General features: G+C 45.8%; 1 protein-coding gene across 1 annotated transcript in view; it reads left to right on the top strand.

The window, feature by feature from the left end:
- MLPH (melanophilin) overlaps positions 1-18,269 on the top strand; it is a 63,524-nt gene that overhangs the window by 33,972 nt on the left and 11,283 nt on the right. Inside the window, exons 9-10 of the mRNA XM_077829928.1 lie at positions 3,843-3,926; positions 6,536-6,724. Coding sequence (XP_077686054.1) covers positions 3,843-3,926; positions 6,536-6,724 — 273 coding nt within the window. The remainder of the gene's footprint in view (positions 1-3,842; positions 3,927-6,535; positions 6,725-18,269) is intronic.

Genomic DNA, 18,269 nt, shown 5'->3' with positions numbered 1-18,269 from the left:
ATACAGGAAAGAGAGGTGATACCATGTGCAAATGCCAACCAAAAGCAAAGCAAACAAGAAACATAGGGGTCCCTGAATTAACCAAACCCCCAAATTCTGGAAGGTTTCAGATGTCTCCTGACTCTTCATAGGATAATTGAGGTTTTGGCAGCAGATCCTCAGCTGGTGTAAATTGTCCTAGCTCCACTGAAGTCACCAACTGAGGAGCTGTCCTCTACTGTTTGTTTGTGGTTTTAAAAAAAAACTTTAGTGCTGAGAGGTTGTCTGCCAGCCCTCATCATGCAGCCAATACAGCAACATTATAGCTCCTAATGGAGATTTATGGAGGACGCGCCAGCCTGAGTCTAACTGGTGTTGCATATACTAGGTTCTAATAAATTGGGCAAAGCCTAAGGACTAATCTGATTGTACCTTGAACTTGCCTGACTGAGTCTTTGCAGTTTTACAGCATGGCTCTGGGTAACCATATTACTGCTGAAATAGCTCAGTAGACCCCCGATAGTGCTTGGGGCTGAATTGTGCTCTCAGTTATACTCCTGTAACCTCAGTGTCCTACGTGGGGCGGGGTGGCTGTAACTGAGGGCACAATCTGGGCCCTTGGGAGGGTTTGGTTCTCAGGGGGAGAGTGCATCAGCGCAGACCTAGAGGCTGACCCAGTCTCACTTCACGTTGTGGCTAGCTTGTATTAAAACTTTTAGAGCTTGGACAAACAGCCTCTGGTATCCCCAAGGAGCCCTTTCAGTAGCATTATCGATTTATATAGGGGTTCTTTGTGATCTGACCTTTCTAACCCAATGTATTGCCTCATCAAGGCAACACTCCCACTTGGACTGTTAAAACAAGGGCGTGTGGCTTTGCCCTCTCTTCTGGATTCCCTTCTTGAAGCAGATGGTCAAGCTGTAGCCTTATGTAGAGTAATGAGTTACTTTAATTACCCACCCCAAGGTGAGGGCTTACACCTACTTTAACCTGTGAGAGTTCAGCCCCCAGATCAACTACAGTACAGAGGTTATCAATGGATGGGGAACCAATGACGCGTAACGGAGATTAACCGGTACTCTTTCTTTAATAATTGCCTTTCTTAACCAAGAAAACAACATACACATGCTGGAGTCTGGTAAAGGAGAGCGAGTACAATACAGAACGTCTAGCATTTTCCCGACACACACCATCCTTTGCGGAAAAAACGAGATTTACTCATCATCCTCAGCATCATCCTCACCACCACCATCATCTGCATCACCAGTGGTCACCATCCTGGTATCTCCCAAGGCAGGCAGGCAAGCCAGGATACAGTTTTTACAATGTGTTACACCGACGCCCATTGACGGTAGCATGTATTTATGAGGGTTTTAACCACGTTTCCTTATTTGAACTTCCCCACCCCAGTACTTTTGGGGTGCCCCTTTTCCAAAAGGCTAGCTTGTTCATTCCCCTTGATGTCACTTTATCACAATAGTCACAGGCAAGTTACCTTAAGGAGGTTTTTAACATTTCATCCCAACTACTAAGGGTCGTCTTGTGGTGTCTACTGAGCTCTCATAGACATTATTATCCAAACTCAGCAGTTATTTTCAAAACATCAGCATATCACAAACATTGATACAAGCTTAGCAGGTTTACTATTAATTTACTTATGCTAACTTATCTTTATAATATAGCAAATTTCTCCTAAGGCCTAATTTGGCTAAGTTAAATATTTTAGCCTGTAGGTTTCTTGCATTTCAGCTTTAAACCTTAAGCTATCTTTTACCTATTACCTATCAAGTACGTCTCTTATATCCATCTCTTTTAATGGATTAATTTATTAGTGACACAGCTGCAAGTCTCAGCCTGCTTATTGGCCGTGGTGTGATGTAAGCGCTGGCCACATCAGATCCAACAGGGTTTACTGAGACTTCACTTTAGAAATTATTGGATTACTGCCTCTATGTGGATTTAATGCTACTAAAGGTGCTTTCTGTTAAGGATGATAATTACAGTAGTCTGCTCTGACGTACCCATTTTTTTACATTCATCTACTGAGCTTACGTTATTCTTTTAAACAGACACAGCCACTCCAAGTTCTTGTGAGGATCTAATTAATCATCTATTAACAAATACAAAAGTGGCATGAAAAGAAAGAAGGAAGTGTTAAAAACACACACACATTTCTCTTGTTTCATGTACTGGCCATTCATCTTTTAATGGGATGCATCTGATGAGAACAGGCTATGACGTGGAGAAGATTGTCATTTCCATTTAGAACAAGTTTTCATCTTTTTTTTTCTACCTAAAAAAAGGCTTTTAGAAGGAAATGTAATTATTTACCAAAAGCATTGGTTTCCTTTGAAATGTTCCAATTTTTATTTATTTATTTATTTTTATTAAATGAACATTTTCATTTTGGCCTTTGAACATCAAAAAAGTATTTGTCTTTGATTTTCAGTTTTTGAGTTTTCTGTCCTCTTTTCTCCACTCCCCCCCCCCCTTTTCTTCACCGGACAGAGCAGCCAAAAATAAATAAATAAAACTGAAAAACGTTTGGGTTTTGAAAACCAAAAATGAACATTTTTATTTAATTGAAAAATCAGAAAATTTCAAAGGGAACACTTCTGTGCGTGGTTTTCCATTCAAAAAGTGTCATGGTGAATAGTTACCTTCTTTCCTTGGTGTATTAGAGAGAGGCTGATGGGGTGCTAGCTGGCTGAAAGATTTATCAATGGGACATGGAACTTGGCCCAGACTTGAATCAGACCCAGTCTGTTAATGAACATAAAATGATTTTCTTTCTGAGACCATTCACTTCCCAAGGGGCAATAATAATGGTTTGATGCTCTCAGTCAATGACAGGCTGGTGTCCACATCATAAAAACAGAAGGTCAGCTAAAAAAATGCACTGTGCAGCAGGAAATCCCGTTGGTGGGGTAACACCTCTACTGCAACAGGGCTCAGGGAAAAGGGTTCAGGAAACACCAGCAACACAATGGAGCATCCAATGTCCTGACTGACCAACAGGCAAACCCTGCATCAGGCAAGCTGCCCTCCCTCCCTATCCTCTCTCTCTCTGATATTGGCATTTCCAGTCTAAGTTTGCCATGAAAATTCAGGTGGAACAAATCCAAGGGCATCTGAAAGGCATATAATTTTTCCTACCTCATTCTACACCAAGCCCCTTGACTTGTATTCTTGAGTAGATAGAGCCATGCAAATAACTGGTGTTTTGGTTCACTGGCAATTTTCTGGAAACTGAGGGGGAGACAATGGTTTTAGGCCAACCCAAAAACAACTTTTTTAAAAAAAGTTGATCAAAATGAGAAGTTGAAAGAAAAATTAATTTCAGATTGAACAAAACGTTGAGTTCAACCTACAATGAAAAGTTGGGGTTTGATTTGAAGTGGGGTGTTGTTTTTTTAACAGTTTAAATCATTTAGATAAAATGGAAATTTGAAAAAGGAAGTCATTTCAAACTAAAAAATCAAACCAAGCATGTCAAAACAAAGCGTTTCAGGGTTTGCTAAAAAAAATTTTCTATTTGACTGAAAGGATATGATGAAATTGACATGAATTTGTGAAATGTTTCAGTCAACCCGAATCTGCATTTTTCTTCCCAAAAAAAAGTTTTGGCTGAAAAATTTGGCCATCTCTACTCGGGATTCCCTTAGGCCCTTTTGAAAACCACACCCATTGTCTTTCTATTAGTGATCTGTTCTGTATTTCATGCTTAGCCAGGGGCACTGGTGGTGGGCTCTGTTCTATACCACATTCTCCATTCTGTTGATTAGATCTGCCCTGGACTGTATTCTTGCCCTGGTGGTGGGGTCTGTTCTATACTGTATCCCTTTCTCTCTCCTCTCCCATAGATATTTGAACTCAACAAACGCATGTCAGCTATTGAACGCATGCTGAACCGTCTGGAGGAAAGAATCCTGGTGCACTCAGAAGAGGTAACAGTGCCAAGTTGGGGGGCTATGCACAACAGGCGAAAGTATTTCCTTTCGCAGTCCCCCCAAACTCCTTTGAAGCAGCTTGCGTTGCATCGTCAGGAGACGTGGCTCCCACTTACACAGGCAGTAGACAAGAAATCTGCTGTACAACACAGCACCTGGGGAGGAGAGGTGCTTCTGGAGACAGAAGGTATATGTAGGAGGTGGATAGTGCCGCCGGCTGCATCAGTGAGTATGTCTGCACTGCCGTCAGGAGGCCTTACGCTGCTTACCGCCCGGGTACGTACGCAGGGTTCCAGGCAGGCTTGAAGGGAGGCAACTGCTCCACCACGCCATGCTCCCATTCTAGCTTGATTAAAGCTAACTGCTGTACTGCTATCACATCTCCCGATTGCAGTGTAGACACACCCAGTAAGTCAGGGTGCCCTGCACGCCACAGAAGTGGTGGCCAAAAGGACAGGGATGAAGTCGTTCGTTTAAATACTGGGATGTTGATTGCACCAATAGACAGACTAACATATAACCCAACTCCCCAAGGTGCTTAGTTCTGTCCCTCCCCAAACGTACACCAGCACCTACCACAAGCTTTAGTCTCTCTGGAGCTTCCTGAAAGAGGAACAGAACTTTCTGCCCAGGAGGATACAGCATTGGTTGGTGAGTGTGCATCTTTCCATTGATAGAAAGGTCCTCGAGCTCCATGAAGGCTAATATGATTTTCAAATGGCAGATGATTCTTCTTTTTAACCATTTATTTTAACCTTTTAGACCCTTGTCATTTTTCAGGTTGTAAGTCTCATCAGAAAACTGAATGTAATGATAACCATTCATTTTCCAAACATGCCACTGGTATTCTGACAGGTCCTCAAATTAGCTCCACGTCGGTGCTTTCTCTGCACAAACAAGACTGTTTGTTTTATTTATACTGGTCTAAGCAATGTTCCTGTATGTGTGTAAATGCTTCCAGAATGGATGAGAATGCTGGGGTTACGACACAGGAATCCATAGCTACGTTAAATGTAATAATCGGTGTGTTGTGAGTAGCAGATTCTAATTGAGAAGGACATTTGTCTTTTCCATGTGATTGCCCTTGTTTCAATGGCCATCAAGGAAGAAGATCAATTTAATTTTAAATTCTGTTGTGACATTGAATCAGCTGGTGCATCGGTAGGTCACTTAGTGCTAATTTGAGTTTCCAATTTTAGGATATTTAGGCACTTTGCTTCCTTTACATGCAATCATGCAGTTAATTTATATGACATTTGATAGCTCAGTAGAAGGGACAAAAGCAATTATGAAGATTCATGCAGGTCTGGCTTGAATGGGGGGGTAATTTCTCCCTGGTTAAAATGAAAGATGGGTTCAAAGTGAAAAGTTTGGTGCTTGCTCCAGATCCAAACGTCATCAAAATTTGGGGGTGTTAGAATCCAAGATTTAAATGCGGTGCCTCTCTAGATCAAAGAAATGTATTTACCATTTTTCAGCTAGCTCTGCTGGGTTGGCCTTTTGATTTTTGTTTTTCCTTGGTGGAAAATTTTGATTTTTTTCAGCACAAATTTGAATACCAACATATTTTGGTCAAAAACTAAAATATTTTGATTTGGTTGGGAATGCTGCCAGAGTGCCTCACAGGAGTTGTAGTTTGTGTTCCTCATGCTCCTATTCTCCTCAATAGGCCAGGCTCCCTGGCCAGACTACATCTCCCATGATGCACCACACTCTTCCCTCTTGTAGACGGGAAGCTGTGCATCATGGGAGCCTATAGCCATGTTGCATCTAGTGACAGCATTGTATTTCAGCATTTGGGTTTCAGCCAAAATATTGGTTTGGCTTTTTTTACAAAAAAAATCAAAATCTTCTGCAGGAAGCAGAGACTTTTTTGCAAAGAAAATGTTGTTTAGTCAAAAACTCAATTTTCTGTCAAAAGTTTTGATGGAAAATTTTCAACCAGCCCTGTTTATTCGGAGGTCCATTCTTTAGGACAGGCTGCTCTAAGTTACTAGGCTGGTGCCTATCTAGCTCAGGATCTGATAGCACTGTGTGCTTCTTAGCCTGGATTCACAGATGGAGCTAACTTATTGTGGGATACAACCTGCCACTTGTGTGCTCCAGCTTGTATTTGTTATGTGAGGGATGGCCCTAAACTGCCTGAAGATAGTTGGCCCCTAAGTCATCCATATTGCACGTAAAATCTGACATGGAGTCATACCACACATGGAATCTCATGGAGGTCTGTGAGCTGGAAGACTCCAGGGTCTGGTTGTTTGAGAAGATGAGTAATAGATGCTAAGTGGTGATTGCGTAACCCACCATCACGCAGTGTGGCTCTCTCTCCCATGCTAGTGGTTGGATCTCATCGATATTTATGACTCTGCACAGCCATCTCAGGTAGAGGCTTATTGCTTTTGATCCAGAGGTCCTGGGTTTGAATTCTGCTGCCAACAATCCACCCAAGAGCATTGCATTACATTTGACCAAATAAATGACCGAATAAACCCTCTCTTTTATCCTTTTGCTAGCAGAGGCATGTCACAGGAAGCCTTAAAATACCAACAAATTTCAAATTGCATGAACACCAACAGAATGAGAATTGCTTGCTTTTCTACCTCTAGTCTCCGGCCCCTGAGTCCCACACCGATCCTGATGTGGAAGAGGAGGAATTGAAGAGGAAGCTGGAAGAGTTAGCCAGCAACATCAGTGACAAAGGAGTTTCTTCTGAGGAAGAGGAGGAAAAGAAGAAGGATGAACCAAAACCAGAAATGAGCTCCTCCAGCAGTGACCCGCCCAGTGATGCTCAGAAGGTAGCATGCATCCTACCCTCTAAAACTCAGTACCATTCTCACACCATTCTCCATGTTTCCATTTATGTTCCTAAGCTTCCCTCTGCTCTTAACGTCTTATAACTGCACCACAGTCAAGTACCTATTGACTTTTCCTACACCCCATCTTGGACACTCAGTGCTGGCACCTAAGATCTTTGCCTTTTCCCCCTGGCTGGATGCTTACATTGGAGACTAGAGCTGTTGTTCTCAATCTGTACCATGCTGGGACACACACACATCCAGCTTCCCTCTCCCATTTAGCAATAAGGGAAGTGCAAGGTGGCCTCAGCCCGTCCATGAGCCCCAAGTTGAGAACCCATGACTTAGGGTGGTTCATAAACCAACCCACATCATAACTGAAGCCGGGAAACTACCTGAGTTTTTCCCATCCCTAAATCTAATCGGCCACCAATGGGGGTGCATACTTTCTACTCAACAGAGACATTCATCTGGGCTTCTGAGAACAGCAAACGCTTTGCTAAAGTGCTAGTGGAGAGGGTACAAAGCCCTCCCCACTTCTTTGGAAGGTGGGGCATGGGGGGGAATGTGGTGAAGTATAATGGTGAAATCCTGCCCCCTGCCTTTGATGCAGAAGATGGGTGAAAATATAGAAGATTTGCTCACTGTTTTGTATGTGTGTGCAGTGGGGAACCTCAGTTCATTGGATGCCTCTCCCCATGATGTTCTGCAGCATCAGGGATAGTGAATTGGGAAGCAGGGAGCTGCTCTCCGCGGCAGCAGCCACTCATGCAAACCCAGAGGGGCTTCCCTGTGTAAGATAATCCCAGCAGTATGAGCTCCTGCTCTGCCCTGTCAAGCGGGGCTGGGCATCAGTGAGGGGATGTTGCTGTAAGGGCTGGAGAGCGGGGTCTGTTATGAGGTCTGGCTCAATAATAGCTGTCAGGCGCTCTGTAAGTGCACAGTGCTAAATCAGGGAAGTGGCAGAGATGGGGCTTGAACTCAGGAGTGCCTGTCAGCTGGGCCTGTGCTAACCCACTGGGCTCAGAGTAAGACTGCACAGCCCCCAAAAAAAAAACCCATGGCAGCGAGTCTCAGAGCCTGGGTCAACTGACTCGGTCTTGTGCTGTGGGGCTAAAAAGAGCAGTGTAGGCATCCCGCTCGGGCTGGAGCCCGGGCGCTGAAAACTGGCGATGGGAGAGGGTCTCGGAGCCCAGACTCCAGCTTGCACAGGAATGCGTTCGCTGCTCTGGTTAGCCCCATAGTGCGTGTCCAAATCAGTTGACCCGGGCTCTGAGACTCACTGCTGTGGGACGTTTTTTTGAAGTGTAGATGTCTCCTCAGCAGCCTCCAGGACATAGACCCACTTCTCCCATCCCCTCCTCCTGTAGCAGCCCTTCCCTGAGTCCCAAGCAGATTTTGCCATCAGACTGCAAATGCGGGCGGGGCGACCCAGACGTTTGGCATCTCTTGCTGTGTTGTGTCCTGTGCTGCCAGTGAAAGAACAGGAGTCCCGGGCATGGATAGTGCGGTCTCAGTGGGGACACTCAGTGTTACTGGGAGCAAATCCAGGCCCCTCCATGGTGGCGCGGACCCTCCTAAAGCAGAGGTTCCTCTTGGCAATCGGGCTGGATGCGGGGATCCTGTGTGTGACAGCCCTGCTCCATATCTGCTTCCTGAAGAGCAGGTGAAGGGCTGGTGGCTGGGCAGGGCCTGAGGACCTGCTGCTGAGTAGATCCTCCAGTCCTCAGGGAGGCCTGCCTAGACTAGTCTAGCTATTAGCCCCCATAGGGAAGTACCAGCGTCCAGCCCACCCTACGCTGGGCTCAGACCCCCATGTTGGACCGGCAGTGTATATGGTCCAGGGGTACATCAGTGATGAAAAGCCTCCGACTGGTTTTGCAATAAACCCTTCCTTGTCCTTTGCGGTGTATTGAACTTTCATGGACTGGAATCACTTTTTCACACCTAGAAAGTAGCTGTTCCATTCAGCACCGGAGCCAGGGCAGTGCAGAGACGCTCACTGACTTAACCCACCAGAGACAGAGGTCTCCAGGCCTGCTCTGCAGGAGGAGGGTCATTCACTTGGTGTTCTTATTAAGCTGAAAAGCCCTGGCAGACAGAGCCGTTCTGCGCTGTTAACACACTAGAAGCTCTCCTCTCCGTCCCTTCACAGGTCTTTTTTTATCCCTAAATTGTATGACTCAGTCGGTCTGTATTGACAGCTTTGGTGATGAGGCGTTGATGACAACCCATAAAGGATGGGAAGTGAGTCAAATATTAATTAAAGGAAGAAAGAGCTTGTGCCTCATGTATTCTGCAGGCCTCGCACAAGTTGTTCTTTCCTTCGGAGGTGTTCCATTAGAACAAAGCAGAGAGGTCAGCATTCCTTTGGGTTTTAATGGCTCCTTTGTCCGGGTCTCTGTGTTGTTGTTGTTGTGCACTTTGACACGTCTCCTTTTAATGAGCAGCTTCACTGTCAAAGGAGTGAGGCTGGGCCATGTTGCACGTAACTGCTTGTGCAAAGCAGCTTTCATCTGCATGATTAGAGAGTCTTTTATTTGTCCAGGAGGCCTTTTTCTCTTTGTTCATCTGAATCCGGAAAGAAGATGCTTGGCTGCAGAGATGTAAATGACTCAGAGCAGTGGCGAGCGGCCGTACAGGGCACCTGGGTTGAGTTTGTGTGTGTGCGTGCTGGGAGAAGATCTCTCTCCCAGCCCAGGGCTGAAGTTATATTCTAGGGACAGTCGGCATTCCACGTACACTCCTTGGGGTGCAGCTTGCTGTTCTCTTCACAATTCCCCAGCAATATGCTGTACCCTCGCAGAACGGCTCTTTGCCAGAAAACTACTTAACAGAGTCCCAGATTCTCTCTTCAGGGATCAGGTTGCTCCTCCCAGATTCTCATGGTGCATCTGCACTGGCCTGGGTCCATTTGCATAAATAAGAGCAACTTTGGATCTGCTCTAACTTTATGTCAACTGGCTACGATCTCATAAAACCAAACACCAGTCATGAATTGGCAAACACAGGCGCATCCCAAACACCCCAAAATCTAGATGGGTCTAAGTCACGGTTTTGATTCAATCCATGCTAAAGACAATGTGGCCACTTGCAAAATTCTGATCAAGGTTTGCATTTCAAATACCCCCAAAGATTGGATTTGGGTTTTTTATTCAACTCCACGTCTGCTCAGGAAAAGCCTTATAAACGGAAGGAAATGTCATAAAAACAGACTCCTTTTTCTGTGAACAGCAACTTGGAAAAGACAGATTTCTGTTTCCACCCATGGGTACACCACAAAATACCAAATGGACAGAGTTAGCCACCTCCTTGCTAAATGCTATGCCAGAAAACATGCTTGTCTATGGTGTGACCCTGTAAACACACTTGTTTGTCTCTGCCCATGGTGTTCATATTGTGTCTGTCACCATGGTATCTAGGAAGTTATCAGTAGGGAGTAGGATGGCATCTTTCTTTTTACTGTTTTTAAGTGTATCAAAATACAGGGCTGACAAGCTTAATCCAGAAACAGGTAGACACGGTACAAACTTTATCATACAGCTCTGACAATACTCCTCAGATGGGTTGCTCCTAGGTTTTGAGGAAATAATATGCCTTTTCCTATCCCCACAGAATCTGGGCAGTATTGATATCCAGGATCAGACCCATTGTATCATGAAGCCATGTGTTGCAATTAGACACTAAGCATTCTCTCTGTGCAGCATTAGAACTGACCAGTTAGTAAGATCAGCACTACCCTAGGACACAGCCAGGACCACGCAGGCAAAGAGGCAGAAAAAGGAACATTTTCTGCAGCTTGTCAGGGCTGCCCACCAAGAGCAGCTGTGGCCTGATAAATCAGTGGTGTGTAGCATCAAGGAACGCAGCTGGGCTAGAGGAGGGGAAGGGAGCATTCAGCCCTGGGAATCCATCCCGGAAATAACAGCCACCCGCTTCCCTGGGCTGCCTGTTGAGAAGCAGATGTCTCAAATGGAAAGTAGAGGCAAGATAAGTAAACAGCCTGATGCAAGTGTCAGCTCCCTGGGGTGGCTGGGAAGGGACTGCAGCCGCTGCACGTTTGCACAGATTTCATGGGTTATGCAAGTAATGAAGACTTTTCTTCTTAGGCCACACAAGGAAGAGACTCAAAGCATTGGGACTTGCCTCTAGAGCTGCTCCACAGCCATCTCTGTTATGAATTATTTGTATTCCAGTAGCGCCCAGAGGCCCTGCCTGAGATCGGGGCCCCATTGTGCTAGGTGCTGGACTTGCACATAGTGAGAGAAATTCCCAGCCCCAAAGAATGTACAGTCTGAATAGATCAGCCAGCAAGGCAGGATTACCCCCATTTTACAGATGAGAAAACTGAAGCAGAGAGAGTGATGAGCAGGATTTTCAAAAGCACTTCAGATTGGCCTAACTCTGCTCCCTTCAAATCCCGCCCTAAACACTTCACCCAGGGAGTCTCTGGCAGAGTTCGCAATTGAACCCAGATCTCCTGGGTCCCAGCCCACTGCCTTATCCAAATGCCCATCCTTCCTCTTTGCTGTTGTCTGGTTTAGTTACAGGCCTGCCCACAAATACACAAGGCCCAGCGGTTAATCCAACCCCACGCTTTCCAAACCAGTGCCGGACAGCTGGCAGTGCCAATTAAGCTATTTGGAATGAAGTGCCACCCACGACCCACACCTGTGTTTGCCAGCCTTCGAGGCACTGCACCTGCTGTTTCCTGTTTCCCTTGCTCCCAGAGCTATGTTAGCACCAGGGCCCCACTGGCACCTGAGTGGATGAGGACTTCCCCGTTTAATGCCCCTAACTCAGCTGCTGCTTTTACCACCGTTGACCTCTTGGGAAAGTGTTTGTAGACTCGGTGGCTGGGCTAGGCTGGCACCAGGGGCATGAGCAGCTCCCAGCGGCTGTGTCTGCATTTCCAAAATGAGGCAGTGGCGTGAGGAAGGGAAAACAGAAGGGGAAGGGCTGTGGCTGTGATTGAAAAGCTGGTTCAACGGCTTCCCTTTGGTTCAACAGCCACCAAAGCCCTGAACCGAATTCTGCTTGGTTGCATGTGTATAACTGAGCTGAATGGCAACTGCAATGGTCGGGGGGATTGCGGTAATATTGTGTACCACAGCCAGCAAACAAATAGCATTACTATTGGCTGTATGCGGCGCCTAGAAATCCCAGCTCAGGTTGAAGTCCCTTTGTGCTAGGTGCTGTACAAATACCCTGCAAGGGCACGAGCCGCCCTCTTGCAGCGTTCTCCTGCAGTCTGTAGTTATGTGCAGGCTGCCGGCTAATGGGAGTGCGTCACCGGCGTTCTGAGACGGTTCCTTTGTCACCGCTGTACTCCACGAAGTCTGATCCGAGATCAAAGCGCTCCTTAAGAGCCACTTCCATCTCCAGCTGAGAGCCCTCAAGGAACAACAGGAGCCCTTTAATTACAGCTCCTCATCCTCTGCCGCCCCCCCCCCCCCCCATTTAGGCTGTTGTGTGTGCGCGTACGTTACTTTTTTCTCTGGCTGTGTGGGGCGTTCACAGAGGTCATCGGGTCCGGTTTTGTGTGACATCACAGCCACAGTGCTGAGAGCCAGGCAAGAGTCCTTGAATGAGAGGGCCAGGGTGAGGATGCTTCTCCCCTCCCTGGAGGGCGGAAAGACAGGAAGGAGGTGGACGAAGCCTGTCAAAAACCTGAAGAAATCGTAAGGCTCCCTGCTGTTCATAGGCAAGGCTCACGCTGAGTGTGCGGGGCACAGCAAAATGCCCAGGGAGGCTACAGCCCCTTGCTCTGGAGGCGTAAGAATTAAAACAAAGATTTTAAACTGAGAGTCGTGACCTTGAGAATCAGATGTCAGGGGAATCGCTCCCCTGCCCACCTCCTGGTTGTACCCAGGCATTGCACAATATGAGAGGGAGGGGGGGTGCACCCCTCTAGCCTGGTATGAGAAAGGCAGAGGACCACTACTATAGGCTACAGGGAGTGTTGATTGAGTTCAGTGTGATGAGCTCTCAACTCTTAGTCGTCTCCAAGCAAGGTGTTTCTGATACTCCCTCCCCCTGACACTTTCCATTCCTCCCTGGTACAACTAGATCTTTCAGGATACAATCCAGGCTAATGAGTAGCTTTGTCATGCCTGCCCTCTAACCTGGGGTGCCCTTTACACCGCTTTGCTGCTGTAGCCTCTATCTGGACTGCTCACAAACAGCCTCCAGCATGCAAGTCACTCCCAGCTATAAGAAGAAAGAACAGGAGTACTTGTGGCACCTTAGAGACTAACAAATTTATTAGAGCATAAGCTTTTGCGGGCTACAGCCCACTTCATCGGATGCATAGAATGGAACATGTAGTAAGATAGATAGATAGATATAGATATACATACAGATAAGTTGGAAGTTGCCATACAAACTGTGAGAGGCTAATTAGTTAAGATGAGCTATTAAACAACTATAAACAGCTATTAAGAAAACAACTTTTGTAGTGATAATCAAGATGGCCCATTTAGACAGTTGACAAAAAGGTGTGAGGATACTTAACTTAGGGAAATAGATTCAATAAGTTTAATGACCCAGCCACTCCCAGTCTCTATTCAACCCAAGTTAACATAGTTTCCCAGCTATGTCTGTGTGTGCGCTACGGCCAGTCAGTCACACTCTGGCTCTGGGTTATTCTGCAGGGTGACCCCAGCACACTCCAAGTCTTAGATTTCCCCCCAGAACAGTATGTCCTGTACTGCCCAGCCCTCTCCTGGGCAATACAAATTCATATAAAGTCCATTATTGCTTTAATAGAAATAATACCCCCCCCATGGAGTTTTCCGGACAGTTCCGTTCAAACACACTGCATTTGATAAAACAATAAGAAAAAGTTTATTAACTACAAAGACAGAGCTGTTAAGTGAATACAAGTCATGAGACATAACAGTCAGAAATGGTTACACAAAAAATAAAGGTTAAACACAACTGGTGCCTAACTTAACAAACTATGTTAAATTCAAAGCAGGGTTTTCTCACAACATGCCTTCAGCTTTACTGACCAAACTTCTTAGGTAAGGACCTCTTCTCCAGTTCCATGCTGATTCTTTTGTCCCTTCTGGTGCAGTGAATCGACGGAGAGAGACGAGAGGGTGCCTCGGGGGTGTTTTTCCTTCCTTTTCAAAGTGTCAGTCCCCCTCTTGGAAAACATTTCCCGATGAGATTCAAGAGACAGGGTCTGTAAGGAAGGATGTTCCCTGCTGCTTTTTCCTCACCTGTTGGAGCATCTTTTGTTTCCCTTCCTGCTTGCTGACTCTGTTTACTGCTTAAATGCAAATGAAGCAGAGAACATATTCCTTTGATTGAGACAGATCTGATTGCCAGCCTCAGTTTGGAAGATGTGTTAAGAATACCATACAGTGGAATCTTCTAACGTCACATACAGTGTTGTTGCATGTATTTTATTAGGACAATATTGACCAGCAAATTATGAGTTTTCAAATGATATCTCACAAGGCGTACTTTGTACAAAGATTGATACACTGGTGTGCAGGGTGTGGACATGTGTACATTTTGTCATACTGGCCTACTGTCTCCAACCAATATTGTAGCCCCTTGTGAATGTTTTACTAAGTTGCCCATTCTCACGCTGGGAGGAGGGGAGCTCTGGGAGAGGTGGGAGGAGGGTTTCCTTCAGGAGAATGGCAGGTTGATGAGGAGTGAGTGGTGATTGCACAGGAGACGGGGGCCATTGAGAAAGGGCATAGAGGTAAGGGAAAGGCAGAGTATGTTCTCCACTTTAATATGTTATAACTAGACAGTGACATGTTTAAAAGGTCTTAAAGCATGTGCAGCGTTAGCTCCTCTGGGCGTCAGCCGTGCTGTGTGGCTTCCTGAGCTAACCTCAGGAGGATGACCCAGTGTAGCAGGTTCCTGGGCTGGGATGGAACCACCATAGCTGCTCCTACACTCCCCCTCCATCCAGTGCCGGGGGAAAGAGCACATTGACCCTGGCAATCCCCAGCTGTCAGAACAGCCCGTAAGCCATCTTTGCTCCACCGCCCCAAAGCTGCCCCAAGCACTGCTCAGCTGCAGCTGAGGATCTGGCCCACAGTTTTAGATGGGGAGAAGTCTCCCTGTCATGGCCCTCAACCATCTACTACTTCATATCCCACCCAGGTGTAACTCTCTCTCTCTCACACACACACACACACACACACACACACACTCTCTCTCTCTCTCTCTCTCTCTCTCTCTCTCCCTCTGGGTGTGCTCAAGTCCTCAGGAGGGGAGCCCAGCTTTGATCTGTTGGCAAAGTCTCCTATCCTGTGGCCGTTTTACACCATATCAGTTGAAATATTAGTCACTCGATCAATCCTGTGGTAGTGGGAAAGTTTGGATTAAAATGTCATTCATTCACCCCTTACCAACCACCCAAACTTTACTTTGCCCCCTGCCCCGTTCTGGGATGGAAGTGTGCTGTTGGGTGGATATTGCTGACATTATACTTGTAAGGGCCTGATCCAAAGCCCTTTGGAGTCAACTTGAGTCTTTCCATTAACTACACTGGGGTTTGGATCAATGAGTCATAAAGCTTGAAGAGGGCTCATGGAGTATTTATGTTCAAGTGCTATACAATTTCTCCTAGTGCGGTGTGTCCGTGGAGTGGGAGAATGTCTCTATGAATAGGAATGGAGTGATCAGTCTGTTGCTAATATGGTAGTGTAGGTTTATGCAAGTGTGGGTAGAGCTGGTAAGTTTGTATTTTCACTATTGCGTAGCATCTCCCACGCAGTGTTTTGTAGTAAGTAATGCTGTATAGTATTGTTATCGTGTATTGGAAAGGGAGTAGAACTTTTAAACTTCCAAGTCATTTCTTTTGACCTTGATAGATAGTTTTGTAAGTTTTAGTGGGCAAAATGAGGTCTGGGTTGGTGGATTTTGCTTTTGAGTTTGGGAATAGTTTTTATACTGTGTATCAATCATTCTTCAGAGGGTTTAGTCATAAAAATACAGCTACAAAAGGCAAAACTTTCTCAGAAATACCGCGGTGCTGCTGGTTTCCGAATGAAATGCTACATCCCAGTGACAGTGGGACCCTTCACATCAGCTTCTGTCTTTGAATTCCTCCCCACAAAGAGAGAATCCAGTCATGAACTTTAGGTGCTTTCTAAAACCACTGGGGGGGCTCGTACTCAGCTCAGCGATGTTGTTCACGAGAAACAGGAATGGGGTGGGAGTTAGATCACACAGGTGGGAGTTGCCCATTCAAGAGTAATATTGCCACTCTGGGCAAGTCATTTCCCCTCTCCTATCTCCATCACCTGGATATTACGAGCATTAATTAGTGTCTGTAAAGTAACTTCTCTGAGTGTTTTTTAATTGTCCATCAACAGATTGTGATTGTCAGTGACACACGGAAATGATTTAACAAATAGCTGGAGTGGATAATTGCAGTTAGTTAGAAATATACAACACTCTGATTTTTCAGGTTTAATTGGACACATCAGGCATATGGCATCTTTCTATTCCCTGGTTGGATTCTTAGTACTTGAATTTATTTTACCACGCCCCACAGTTGTACCAGGTGCCTCCCAGTGCAAGGCCTCCTGCCTTGGAGAGTTATTCTCTAACTTCACACATTACACAGTACAGGGACAGCAAGCCAGGGATCTGTGCGTGGGGGAGGAGAGGCTATTTGCAGTAATAAGATAATGGGATCATTCAGCAAAGCATGTAAGCAGTATGCTGGCATTCTTACTATAATAGGGCTATTTTGCATATTAGTTATTAATGTCTTGTACAATCAAACGTCTAGGTTGACTCGGTCCTTGTGGGTATCAAGATAGTAGTGGTACTTCTGTTTAACATAACACTTAGAATCAAGTGTTCGATGCGTGTATTCATCCGTACGAAAGTACCATGTTCTTATGTTTTTACGTTCTCATGATGTTAGGCCCTGTATATTATTTATTAGGTGGTTTACAATGGTGCCTAGGAACCCCAGGCATGAACCAGACCTGGTTACAGTTTTGTCATGGAAATCGTGAATTTGAATGAAATCATTGACATCTTGGAAACAGCTATAAAAACACATTTGATTAGGCTCCCAAACCAAGTGGCATTGCAACCCAGCGCATGGGGTCACAGCACCACTCAGGTTTGGCCCGGCAGCACCTCCATAAATGGAGACCAAGGAGCAGCTGGGCCAAACCTAAGTGGCGTTGGGACCCTGTGTGCTAGGTTGGAACACCCAGAGCAGGAAGCAGGGCCCAGACCTGCAGGACGGGAACCGCCCTCTGGGGTAAGTGTCAAGTAGGCTTGCTCTCCAACCCCTCCCCCCCACGGGCCTTATCTTCCAAAAAAAAACCACTATACTCTTGTGTATGTTGATGTAGAGAAAAATACATTATTCTGTAACTTTCCGTGATTGTTTCCAGCACCTCTGCTGTGAAATTTACCAACAGTTTTCCATGCCAAAATCATAGCCTTAAGCAGGACCCCACTGTGCTGGGCACTGTCCTGTATTTATTAGGTGTATTACAATAGTGCCGACCAGCCCTATCAGGATACCATTGTGCCAGGCACTGTACAAACACAGACCAAAAAGACAGTGTCTGCCCCAAGGAGCTTAGACAAAAAAAAAAGAAAAAAAGGCTCTGAATACAACTATTTTGTAACCTGGTTGTACTGGATCTATAACAATATCAAAAGCTACAACAATGAAATGACGTACATTTTAATGAAAATCTCTCTCAAAATCAAGTAAACCAATTTTCTTTTTAGAATTTGATGGGAGTCATCAAGAATAAGCGTTATTCGTGGTAATAAGCGAAAATGTAGTCGTAATCAAATGGTGTATTAGGATGAGTAATAATGTTTCTTTGACCCTTTTATCTAGAAAGAAATGTTTACACATATCTTGAAATAGACCCCAGTCAGCACATGAATGCAACACCTTGTGGCAGGCACATGGAGGAATCCCTACCCAGAAATGTATTTTCAGAACATAAGGATGCTATAGATAGGGACTGGTGAGTTAATTACACCTCCAGCTCCCAAAGTGTAGCATCTCTATACCGCACATTGCTCTTCGGCAGATCCAGACACAGCTACAGAAGACAGGAGGCGTTCACAGCCTGGCAGTGTTGTTCCCTCTCTCCTCTCCTTGCAAGCATGCTACGGCAGGACACAGCAGCCTGCGGTTGTTTCAAAGTGCCTGCCTCCTAGTCTCAATGCACGACGTGAAGATCCTTGTTCGGGCGCTGACAGCTCGTGGCGTTTTGTCCTGGTATTTCAGAAGGAGCTTTTACCGCTTCGCCATAGCGATAATTGCTTTTGAAAAAGAGCAAAGGGGAGGAAATGGCCCAGTCACTGAGAGGAAGGAAGCCCCGCAGGAGTCCGAAGGTACAGACTGTTCAGCAAAAGAGAAGTTTGTAGTTATACAGCGCTGACCTCGCCAGTCATGGAGACCATCTGGGGCTGAGTCCATGGTAACCTGAGGACTGTCTAACTAGCAAAAGAGAGCAGCCAGTGTCGCCGCAGCGGGGGTTAGAATGGGAAGACGGCAGAACAGACGATGCCTGACTGCGAG

Source organism: Eretmochelys imbricata, chromosome 11 (genome assembly GCF_965152235.1).
Source record: "Eretmochelys imbricata isolate rEreImb1 chromosome 11, rEreImb1.hap1, whole genome shotgun sequence".
Classification (NCBI taxonomy): Eukaryota; Metazoa; Chordata; order Testudines; family Cheloniidae; genus Eretmochelys; species Eretmochelys imbricata.
Note: the sequence above shows the minus strand (reverse complement) of the source record. Positions and strands in the feature narration are given on the sequence as shown.